This window comes from Onychostoma macrolepis, chromosome 10, assembly GCF_012432095.1.
Source record: "Onychostoma macrolepis isolate SWU-2019 chromosome 10, ASM1243209v1, whole genome shotgun sequence".
NCBI lineage: Eukaryota > Metazoa > Chordata > Actinopteri > Cypriniformes > Cyprinidae > Onychostoma > Onychostoma macrolepis.
The window spans coordinates 913306-925577 of record NC_081164.1 but is presented as its reverse complement, the minus strand read 5'-3'; the positions used below and the strand labels follow the sequence as shown (position 1 = coordinate 925577).

The 12272-nt window shown below is 40.4% G+C and overlaps 1 protein-coding gene across 1 annotated transcript in view; it reads right to left on the bottom strand.

The window, feature by feature from the left end:
• The window catches only part of LOC131548785 (fibrillin-2), a 112599-nt gene extending 104366 nt beyond the window's left edge, over positions 1-8233 (bottom strand). Inside the window, exons 1-7 of the mRNA XM_058790358.1 lie at positions 7954-8233; positions 7654-7736; positions 6939-7037; positions 6723-6818; positions 4970-5065; positions 3565-3762; positions 1272-1397 (exon numbers count right to left, since the gene is read on the bottom strand). Coding sequence (XP_058646341.1) covers positions 1272-1397; positions 3565-3762; positions 4970-5065; positions 6723-6818; positions 6939-7037; positions 7654-7736; positions 7954-8099 — 844 coding nt within the window. The 5' untranslated portion in view covers positions 8100-8233. The remainder of the gene's footprint in view (positions 1-1271; positions 1398-3564; positions 3763-4969; positions 5066-6722; positions 6819-6938; positions 7038-7653; positions 7737-7953) is intronic.
• Positions 8234-12272: the final 4039 nt, after the last annotated feature.

The window sequence follows — 12272 nt, the reverse complement described above, 5'->3', positions numbered from 1 at the left end:
CACTAGTGCTCCTGAAAAGAAATGTAAGCATAGAGTCCTCAAGAATGTAATATTAAAAACTAACTGCAAACGTTTTTGCGAAGTAATATGCGCAAATTCACACACAGCGTTAATTTAGCCAGAATTGCAGGTGCACCTGGCTATAAGTCAAATATAAAAGCTATACATACATCTATAAGTCTCTTGAGAACACATGTGTACTTACTATGTGTATATTATAGAAATATGTAGTTATAATGTATATTGTGTACAACTGTATATTGTTTATTGTATACTGTGCAAATGTGTATATTGTGTAAAGTGTGTATATTGTTGTATATTCTTGTTTGTGTATATTGTAAATTTTCATATCTTGTTGCTTGTACTGCCATGGCACAGAGTCTGCACCTAAGAATTTCACCATTGGTACACTTGTGTACATGATGTGTGAAAATAAAGAGATTTGATTTGATTTGAGATAGTTATTGAGGCTAAATTGGTTTTGAAATATTGATTTCACAATATGATTTTCTAAAAAAACAAACAAACAAAAAAAACTTAGAAATTAAAAGGTGTCCATTAATTAATTGTCAGACAAAATGCAGCACATTTCTTTGTAAAATTGAAATATGTCAAACAAAGCTAAATTGAAATTTTAAAACAACCCCCAATCAATCAAATGAATAACACAAATTAAAGAAATCTCAAATAAACAAACTAAGGCTTTGTCTGCTCTTTTTCAGTTTAAGATTAGTGGCAACCACTGTGTTTTAAACACAACACAATCCAAACAAAGAGGCTGCATACATGCAGCATGAGCAGTTTTTAATCTAAATTGGGTTATATAATTTCGAAATTTGAAGTAAAAACAAAATGGTCTGACTTTAGTTTTGTGAAACTATTCTACAGAAAACATCTGCATGAAACAAAACAGCAGACGAGCTGAATTAGATCGCAGATTCACTGTCTGCCAGCAGGTGGCGCTTATGAACAGCAATTAAACATCGTTCCCTTGGTTGCTGCTGTAAACAGAGCAGTGCTGCGGTTATGAACACCACTTTAATATGCATTATACAGAGGCAAGATGAAAAGAAAATACCATCTAAACTTTTCTAAAGACAGCCAGTTCCCCTCAGAGATACATTCATATAAACTTCCAAACCAAATGACTTGCGTTTTTTTACGAGTCAAGTCTCGAGTCTTTATTTATGCAACTTAAGTGCGACTCGAGTCCAAGTCGCAGACTCGAGTTTCCATCTCTGGAATAACATTTGTTATTGTATGTTACTTACCCTCACACATCATGTAGCTACTGTGCTGCTGGAAACCTGCGGGACACTGGCACTGATACGAGCCCACAGTGTTGATGCACTTTCCTCCTTTACACAGCTCAGGCACAGCCTTACATTCATCAACATCTGGACAAAGAGAAAACATTACACAACTCCCTTAAATCCTTTTCTCTTGAAGTGTCAATAATGAGTTGAATGAATGATAATCAAAGCAAACAATCATGGTTCTTTTAAAAGAATTTCCATTTATAATGTCACACAGTAATTCCAACATCAAATCAACGATACTACAATAGTAGGAGTGTATCAACTGGTCACTCAAAACACATTCAAATAATCCCACAGTAATCACAACAGCCAAGGAATCAGTGGACGTTCTGCAAAGTTTGCGTTTATACTACAGTTCAACCACTGCACACCTCAGCAACACTCAGCAGTGCTTCCCTCCTGCACGAGGTAGCTGAGAGAATAAATGATTCAATGTCTCACGAAGACAGTCATTGATTTGTTCCTGAATGAATCAGCATTTTTTTAACCAATCAGTTGAGTGAATGATTCAATGACTCATAAAGACTGACTCAGGAAAATTCAGGTCTAGTTATACCCATGAAAAGTGAGAGTGGATGGGCAAGTTTCAGAAACAGTATAAACTGTAGCTGAGTCAGTCCACTGGTGTTACAATGAACAGGAGATGCTGCGATGCCCAATGTGGTGGTAAACGAAGCAAATGAGCTAAAAGAGCATCAAACAGCACAAACTCATCACTTGGTCAGTACAGCAGTTCTTTACCACAGCAGCTGCAGTTACTGAGCTCTAGATATCATAGAAACAGCACTAAAGTGGCTGGTGTCATTAAAACCTGCACTCAGTCTCTTCTCTGCACTGCTCATGAATATTGACTGAAGCAAGCTGAAATACAGAGCACTTCTGCATATACACAACATGGCTGAGACCAATCATCCTGGCACATGGATTTTATACCAATGACACACAGCCCTGCTGCTCATTCCAGCCTCATGATACTCGCAGTGACGTGGATGGTTCACTCACACCTCCCTCTGTCTCCCTCTCGCAGTGACTGGCTGCTGTTCACTGCTGCTTAACAAAGAGGGACACAACTCTTTCTCAAATCTGTACAGCTCCTTTGTCTAGAAATGCCTGAACGACATTGTGCACCAGTGTTGTAGACCAGAAGAGGGTCGAGTTCCAGTCAAGAGAGTCAGGAGAAAGGTCTTGAGTCTGAGTACAAGACCATATCTTCTTTTCATTTCTCTTGTAATGGCCTCAACTGGAACTTCTTCTGCTCTGGGTCTTCTTGACTGTTCTGGACATTGTTGACCAGCTTACTCTTTAAGGGAAAGTCTGTCATTTCTGTGCCACAAAAATTCATTTTCAAACTGGTTTTCTGAACCCTCCCGCTGTCTGCCATATTCCTGTCTTGTTAGGATCAAACGCATGATGTAGAATCTCTCAACTGCACATTTGATAAGTCACTTTAGATAAAAAAAGTGTTAATTAAATTAATAATTTTAAGTGTAAATGTATTTCCTTGAAAGACGACCAAAATCCAGCGCTTAAATGTATAAACGAATCTTTTCCAAAGCGTTGACACATTGCTGTCTGTGATCAACACGGTCTCACTCCCAACTTGTCACATATCGACGCTTGGTCAGGACTCTTTGGTGTTGCTTTTTGACGCTCAGGGTACACCTTTACCGTCATTTTTCGACCTCCATTGCTTTAAATAAGAAACCCTTAGCGTCAATATGCCGACGCAAAAGGCTTATCGTCATGATTAAATTATATATTGGGCAATAATATTGTCATTATTGCATACAGTATATGCCGGGGTGTGTCACAACAGTTTTATTTATATGACACTATTTACACATTTATGAGCACGTTACCCAACCCCTGCCCCTAAACCTACCATTTATCAATAAAACACAAGATATAACAGGCAGATACAACTACCGTCATAATTTATTAAAAAAAAAATAATAATATTCCAAGTCTTTCGAGGTAAAACGATTGATTTGTGAGAGGAATAGACGCGATCGCCGTCTCCGTCCGCCGTAAAGCTCTTGCTGTGTGATGTCTCTGTGTGCGAATTCAAAAAATGCGATGTGAATGCTTTAACGGAGCAGGATCATTTTCAGCGATTAAAACGTTATGGTTTACTCTCTTCTTCGCATAAAGATATCGTATGGCTTCAGGAGACAAAAAGCCACGCCTAGGGGTCCTGACCAAGCGTCAATATATAACGAGTTGCGGTGATGGAACGGGCGCTGACCTTGGCAGGCTCCTGTGCGGGTGTTTGGTGTGAATCCTCTGCTGCAGGGCGAGCCGAGCGCTGGACACAGCTCACACAGATGACCCCACGCCTGTCCCAGCGTGGCACAGCACAGAGCCTTACTGCTGACGAACCCAGCGCTCGGAGCCGCACATGGCCTGCGGAGCTGCTGGACGAAACATGGCCCTGTCCGGTAATCTGACACAGACACAACAGTCACAAAGCACACGGTTCACAATCTTCAAGTGAAAATGATACAAATATCATGTTATTCACCAGGCAAGAGAGAGTATTGGACAAAAACAGTTATGGAAAAACGAACTGTGCTCTGAATGAAAGGTGCATCTTAAAGCGTCTGCTCTGTACAGATGATGATCAGACATTCAGCTCACAGACAGAGAGATAAACAGCATTATGAAAATGCAGCTGAATTTACACCCCAATTCACACAAATAAAGGAAGTCCAACAATACTATCATGATGTATAACGTTCTTTCTTTACATTGTAAATCCATAATCCATAATAACACTTCCTCCAGTGAAAAAAGTGCATCTGCTGTTGTCTCTCACATCAAAATCCAGCCACATATTAGTTTAGAGCTGTTTTGGACTGTTTTAAACGCCGCTTGATCTGCAGATTTCTCTCCTGATTCACACCAGAACACTCTTTCACTGGAGGAAGCGTTATTATGGATTTTTATGGACTATGGGCTTGTATTTTGGTTAAAAACATCTTAATGATGGATCTGTTTCAGGTTTTGTCTTGCATAACTATAGCATGGACACAAAACATTTGTGAATTTACAGTTTGCAGACTGACTGTTTTAGCATCCCCAGAAGAGTTTTAATAACCTTTATTGTCTACAAAACGAACAAGCAAACATGTTTGATTTAATGATGTTTAAAAGGCGCCTGGAGAGAGCAGGACTCAGGTATGAACAGCTTGACATGTGCTCTGCATTACACAACCATGAGCTTTCATTTACCATCAGCCCCTGAGCCAACTCCTATACATCCTGAAAAAAAACATCTTTCTCCTGATTTTCATGTTAAGCTTCACATTTAAACGGTCAGTGTTGCTCAGAATAATTTTCCATGTGAAACAGAGGCTTCATAATCACCAGAACACATGCTGCATTTCATTTCAAAACCCTTGTCAATACAATTTCAGTTTAATTTTATAGATATGACTAGAATTCAGAAACTGAGGTTTTATACTCTACAATGAAGTTCATCATTCTCAGGAATATTACCAAAAATGTTGCTTTTATTAAAGATTACACATTTTGCTTTAATTAACGTGAAAATACGATATCACTCTCTTAACATTTTTTGTAAATGTGATGCTTTTTTTCTGTCTGAGACTGATCTGACATGGTAGAAGAGTATAGAGGCTTGTTCTTACCTCTCTCGCAGTGCGGTCCAGTGAAGCCGTACACACACACACAGCGGTTCGGTCCAACGCAGCGTCCAGCATTATGACAGGTCTTCTCACACACAGCTGGAACAAAACCACCTGCGTTCAAAACCTGCACTGCTGTGGGCTCAGCGTCTGCTTCTCATACACGTCTGAATATGACGAATCATAAGTCTGATCCTTGTGAGGATCAAAGAACTGCAGATCACAACCTTTCTTCAGATTAAAGCCAATATACTGGACATGCTCTGCTTGATTTGATTAAGTTCCATTCGGTCAGGCATCTGTGCTACATGTCCTATGTGAAACACATTTAGACAGTGTTGGGCAGTAACTAGAAACTAGTAACTTAGTTACTGTAATAATATTACTTTTTGCAGTAACTAGTAGTGTAACTGATTACTAATAAGATTTCAGTAATAATATTACAGTTACTTTCCATAAAACAGCTCAGTTACTTTTGATGCTGATTTAAAATCCAACAATCAAAACATTCCTAGATTTATTTTCATGATGTTCACGACTCGCACACGCATGTGATGTCCCCGGTGCAGCAGGCAAGCTGGGAATATGGAAAAGCTTACATTCAGCAGATAGAAATATTGCATTATATTGATTTTTTCAGGAAAAAAGATGATCTGAACACTGTTGTGTAAGTTGTGGCATTACTTTACTCTGGCATTACATCCCTCTGATCAGCATGTGCTACATTATATTAATATAATTCAAAATCTTTTTGGAAAATTAAAGTTTCTTACAAACGTATGTGATTTGATAAAATACATAATGAAATTTAATCTTATATGAGTAATGGAGAAATTACAATTACTTCCAGCTACACATTACAATTAATGAGATGAATACAACACTTCTACTTGAATGCCACTATCAGTCACTATCGAGTGTTTGTAATCACTTCTGACTGCGATCCGATGCGGATTCTAGAAGAATTTGATCTGGAAGATACACAGTTACAACTTCTGTGGGATGTGAAGAAAAAGTAATGTAACTAGAAGTGTAACTAATTACTGTTGCCAGAAAGTAATAAGTAAAGTAACAATATTACTTTTGAAAGGAGTAACTAGTAATGAGTAATATATTACATTCTTTGAGTAACGAGCCCAACACTGCATCTTAATCTGAAAGTCTAGTACACTTCACCATAACCAAACAGTGATTTTGTCTGGCTGTTAACACAAGTAACATACAGGTTAATGCTGCTCATCTTGCATTTCAAAGCACTGGCATAAGGCCACGGCTTTAGATCCAGAATCAAAGACTTCTGACATTAGCTGAGCCAACAGCTCTGGCCTGCCCTCAACTGTCTATGAGCAAGGCCTTGAACTCGGCGTCTCTGGATGATTTACATCAGCAGCGTCTCTGGTGAAGCCTGAACCTCCAGCGGTCTGTGCTGATTACTCCTCACCACAGAGCAGGACACCTGCAGATCCTTCAAGACGTCAGTGTTTGTCATGCATTCCAGCGCAGGGTTTGTGAACAACGGCTGACCTTCTACATGCTTTTACTGCATATAATCAAAATAATCCAGTGTGTTAGTAGTGCAGATAAATGTGCTGTCTCTGGTTTTACTTTGAGTTTGACTGAAGTGAAGAGACCCGAGTACAGCTGTAACAGAGAATTTACAGAATACCAAAACAAGCCGATCGTCAGCATTCAGAGGACAGAAAGAAGCGAGGAGGGAAGTCATTCGGTCAGATTCACAAAGAACAAACACACTCACGCTGTCCACAGAAGCTTCCCGTGTATCCCTTTGGACACCGACAGTGGTCACCTTCACACAGCCCTCCATTCATACATCTGATACTGCACTGCTGGGCTTTAACAAGACAAAAGAGAAGAGGACAGAAAGGATTTATAGTTGCAAATGGTTTATTACTGGTTAGGACTGTTGTCTTACAGTGCATCCTTTTCTTTAGAAACCTAGTGAAAAACACACATGATTTGGTGGCACAGGTTGGGGCTATTTGTCCATCAGGACATGTGCAGATGTTGGGTCTGGAGCAGAAACCGTCACCACAGCTGCTGCGGCAGATAGCTGCGATAGAGAGCATGCGGCAGCATTAACAGAGAACCTCACTGGAACAGGAACTGAGAAACTTTACAGCTTCAAGACTCGTCTAAATGTGTTTGAATCAGCTGGTGTAGTGGTGATTTTTGGAAGATGTATGAAGTCAGTGTCCCTCAGGGGTCGCTGTAGGGCACATATACTACTACCAGCATGTTCCACTGACCACAAACACAGTACTGACTGTCTTCATTTTCATTAATTCATCTATTGTTCATTATTATTATTAAACTGTTCGTATTTCATTTTCCCCAATATACATGCGCCTTTCTGTTAAATCGTATTATGTGATAAGTATGCATTTTATAGAGGTTTATATGTTTAAATACTTTTTGGGATCGCTGTTCTTGCACTTTAACACATGTTTTAAGAGTGTCTAATGACCAGTGTGATTCATTCATTTGTCTAAGCAAAGCCCTAGAATAGAAGAAAAACTAAGTGTTTTTTTTCTATATCTATATATAAGGCATAAACAAAGCTTTGATTCATTGCACATGCTTCCTAGAATTTCTTTCTGGGAATCAAGCAAACACAAAGCAGACCCAGTGGAGCTAGAGAGGGATCTGTGAGGAGCGTCTGGACTCACGCACAACACAGCGGTTCCCTGCGGGCAGAGTCGTCCAGCCCGGACAGCAGTAGGACTGCAGGCCTGATCCACACACGTTAGGTCTGCAAAAACACAAAGATCACATTCACCTGCAGCGATGCAATGCCAAAGAAGCCTGTGGGACAAAGCTACAAGAGGTAATCTGCAGTTATACCAGCTTCAGTATAAGAAGTTCATATATCACACGCCTCTGTAATAACAGCATATGCCTCACCGCATATCACAGCCTTATATTCTCATAAAAGCAGCATTAGTTTGCATGTGTGTCATGAGACTCACCCTCTCAGGGACTCGAGCTGTTTTTCCTGCCTCTGAGACCCATCCATACGAACAGTTGCTTTTCCATGAATTCCTGAGATTTTCACCAATGAAATTCCCAGTAGTGCAGCAAATCCCACTAAACACCTCAGAGCCCCTTGAGACATGATAGATCCTAGTGTAATTTAACCCAGGGAACCTTTACAGTCAGTTAGTTCAGGAGATGAAGGGGAGATCGTAACAGATGCTGTAGCTGCAGTGAAGAGCAGGAGGAGCGCAGCTTGTGGAGGAGGATCCTAAACTTCTGTTAAAGTCGTATATAAAACAGTGACGCTCGCAGCAGACTATCTATCAGAGAGCGGCGGCTCTTCTCCAGTCGTTCTGTGTGAGGCTCAGACAAGATCATGGGGTCAGCAAAAACTGATGCAGCGTTTGAACGCTTTGTACAAAAGTACTGAAATATACCGAGGGTTTTCTGCTTTCTCTTCTTCTGGTCGTTTGTTTTTCAAGCCCGGAGTTTTATACTGCTTTTTATTTTGTTCAGACATTTCACATTTCCGACAGTAGATGTGGATGTAAGTTTTCCTAACGGCATATTAAAACGTGTGGCAGATTCTCAGGAGTGAGGGTAAAATAGAGGGTTCGAATTTTGACAGCCCATCTTAATAGGCTACCTCCTGTATAAATACATAGATTTAATATTCCAAATATTCCTGAATAATTACATTCAAAACCACCCTGCTCACAAAAAAAAAAAAAAAACAATAGAACCATCATTGAAAATTCTAATGGTTTCCACTACAAATACCATTACAAACATTACAAACCATCCACTTTTAACCATTAAAACCAGTAAAGAATGGTTTCTGCAGTGTGTTTTGGGACATATTCCATGAGGATTTTGGTTTTAACAAGCTACCAATAAAAGGCGACCCAGTAGAGACCCACGGGGTCCATTAAAGTTTCCATTAAACCCAATACCAGGTTTCAATAAGTGATGGGGTCTTGTTTTTTGTTTTTTCAGCAGGGCATTTAGCTAATTGTTGAAAACTTTGTATTTAATGTTGAGAAGTTGTATTTAATTCAATTTATTTTTTCTATTCATTATGCCATGATACACGGAGCAGACAACTAGGTGAACTCAGTCTCAACTTTATTAATTAGCACAAACTTATTAGCACCTAATTAGCACCTTCAGTCGCTGACTGCCTCACTGGCACCGCCCCCGTTGCCCAGCAACCCTGGACCCAGACACAGAACAGCCAATCACAATAAACTGTTCACATTTCACCACATCTCCCCTCTTTAAAGTTCAGCTAATCCCACATTATTTTTGTTTTCTTTAAACAATATAAAACAAAGCAAATTATATATATATATCGCTGGCTGGCACAGAGCCAGAGACACACACGCTTTAAAGCACTGCGAATTATAACCAATCACACACGATTCTGTTGAGCTCATGAACTCGAGGACCAATCAGAGGCGACATTTAGGACTTTCACAGCCATTATTTTTAAGATTTTCTCCTATGAGCTACTTTTAGCCTGAAGATGTTTTGTGGATACGGGCCCAGTTTGGTGTAACACTACTTGTTGGATCTGCATTTGTCAGATAAAGTCTGAGCATTGAGGCATATGCAGGTAAGACTGTTCAATGCTCTCTTTTTCTTTCTTTTTTTTAACCATCATCAGTTCATCTCCTGCTTCTGCTCTTCTCTGGCTTTACTCAGTCAACCTCGTGACTGATAGAAGACTGTTAACAGGTTTTGGGTATTAGACTGTTCTGTTTTCTGACAGGATCTGGCGTCCGTGGCTGGATCAGTCTTCTGGCCTGGAGGCATGATCTAACACCGAGGAAGCATCTGTCAGTATTGAAATCGTCCTCTCGAGGCTTAGCGCCATCATGTGGGTGTCTTCGTTATCTCTGCACTGATTTTCGCTGTTTATTCTGACAGCAAAATACTAATATGCCTTAGGGTTAATGGAACAGTTCACTTTCAGAATGAAAATTCTGTCATCATTTACTCACCCCCCACTTGTTCCAAACCTGTATGAGTTTCTTTCTTCTGCTGAACACAAAAGAAGATATTTTGAAAAATGTTGGATCCGAACAGTTGAAGAGCACCATTGACTTCCATAGTATTTGTTTCCCTACTATTGAAGTCAGTGGTGCTCATCAACTGTTCTTTTGTGTTCAACAGAAGAAAGAAACTCATAGCAAGACACTAAAAACCCTGATCCATACAAGACAACCAAGAATTTGCTCAAAAGAAGGCTCTTCTGCTCATCAAGATTGCATTCATTTGATCATAAATGGGTAACACAAACGATGAACAATGCATTTATTACACTATTTATTGATCTTTGTTAATGTTAGTTAATGAAAATACCGTTGTTCATTGTTTATTCATGTTAGTTCACAGTGCATTAACTAATGTTAACAAACACAACTCGTGATTTTAATAATGCATTAGTAAATGCTGAAATTAACATTGACTAATAAAAGATTAATAAATGGTGTAGAAGTATTGTTCATTCTTAGTTCATGTTTACTAATGTTGTTAACTAATGTTAACTAATGAACCTTATTTTAAAGTGTTACCCATAAATGCAGTAATATTGTTAAATATTATTACAATTTAAAACAGCAGTTTTCTGTGTGAATGTGTTAAAGTGTAATGTATTTCTGTGATGCGCAGCTGTATTTTCAGCATCATTACTGCAGTCTTCAGTGTCACATGATCTTCAGAAATCATTCTAATATGCTGATTTGCTGCTCAACAGACATTTCTGATTATTATCAATGTATAAAGCATCTGCCTCATATTTTGTGGAATCTGCGATTAACTGTCATTCAAATGTTTGTGGTAAGTAAAACAAAAATACAGTAACTTTGAACTTTTTATTCATCTGTGAATCCTAAGAAATAAAATGCACAATTGACCATATGCAGGATTACTTCCTGGTTGTAGATGAGCCAGCTCAGTCATTTCCGGTCAGCTGTGCTGTAAGAGGAGCGCCCTCTGCTCGGTTTCTCTACATAATCCATTCACAATTTGGAGAAAAGTTCTGTTTGTCTAAGAGGACCAAACGTCCATGTGTACCGTTTCAGGAATGACTAATTCAAATGTTACATTTCCGAGAGTGAATCTGTTAAATCGTGCCAGGAGTCATTGCTATGATTGAGAGTGATAACGGAACGAAGCGCCTGACGAGCCGGTGCCAAAACAGAGCTGTGCATTAAAGGTTCAGTAGGAGATCTTGGAAAATGCTAACTTTATAGCACTGAAAGCATTCCAAGCAAATGTCCCACCCTCCCTGCAACCGTCATGCAAAGCCACGCCCCTGAACACATGTGTTACGGGGCTGACCAGTAAGGGTAAAATCTTTGCGTGGCAGGGGCAGCTGCCATTTAACCTGCCACCGCCAAATTGCGCCTGCCAGTGGCAGCTGCCACCGCTATGTGCGCCTGCCACCGCCAATTGCGCCTGCCACCAAACCTGCCACCGCTATGTGCGCCTGCCACCGGACCTGCCACCGCCAATTGCGCCTGCCAGGGGCAGCTGCCACCGCTATGTGCGCCTGCCACCAGACCACCGGACCTGCCACCGCTATGTGCGCCTGCCACCGGACCTGCCACCGCCAATTGCGCCTGCCAGGGGCAGCTGCCACCGCTATGTGCGCCTGCCACCAGACCACCGGACCTGCCACCGCTATGTGCGCCTGCCACCGGATCTGCCACCGCTTTCCTCGCAACCGTCACCGCTATAGCAAACAGGTGGCGTGATGCTTAGGTGCTGTGCGCTCCATTATGGTTTTAAAGGGAGTAATAATCTGGCAAATAGGTAAATAAATGTAGAAATGCACTGTTTGTTTGTTTATAAGCATCAATCAGAGTGTAAACAGAGAGAGATGTTGAGGCAGGCGCGACGCTTTGGGGATGCGAGCCGTTATGCTTAAGGGAGGAATAAAACTTAAGTTATGTGGCGAACAGGTAAATAAATGTACCACTGTTTGTTTGTTTATATGCATCAATCCGCCGTTATGGATGTAAAGGTTATGTTTATACGTACATTCAAGGCTGTAAAATGACAAACGCAACATGCAGGCTTATATTTAAAACAAATGCAAAAAAAAAGTACTACTTTTAAAAGTAGTCAAGTTACATCGGGTTTTGGGGGGCTGTCCTCGACCCGGGACGTTTATTGCTTTGAAACCGGCCACCCCACCCCCACCCGCAAACAAATACAACACCGACGACCCCCAGCCTTCAGACGTTTTTGATTGGTTGAACTAACCATCTAAATATCACCTTCGCTGTAACATGTTCTTTGGCAG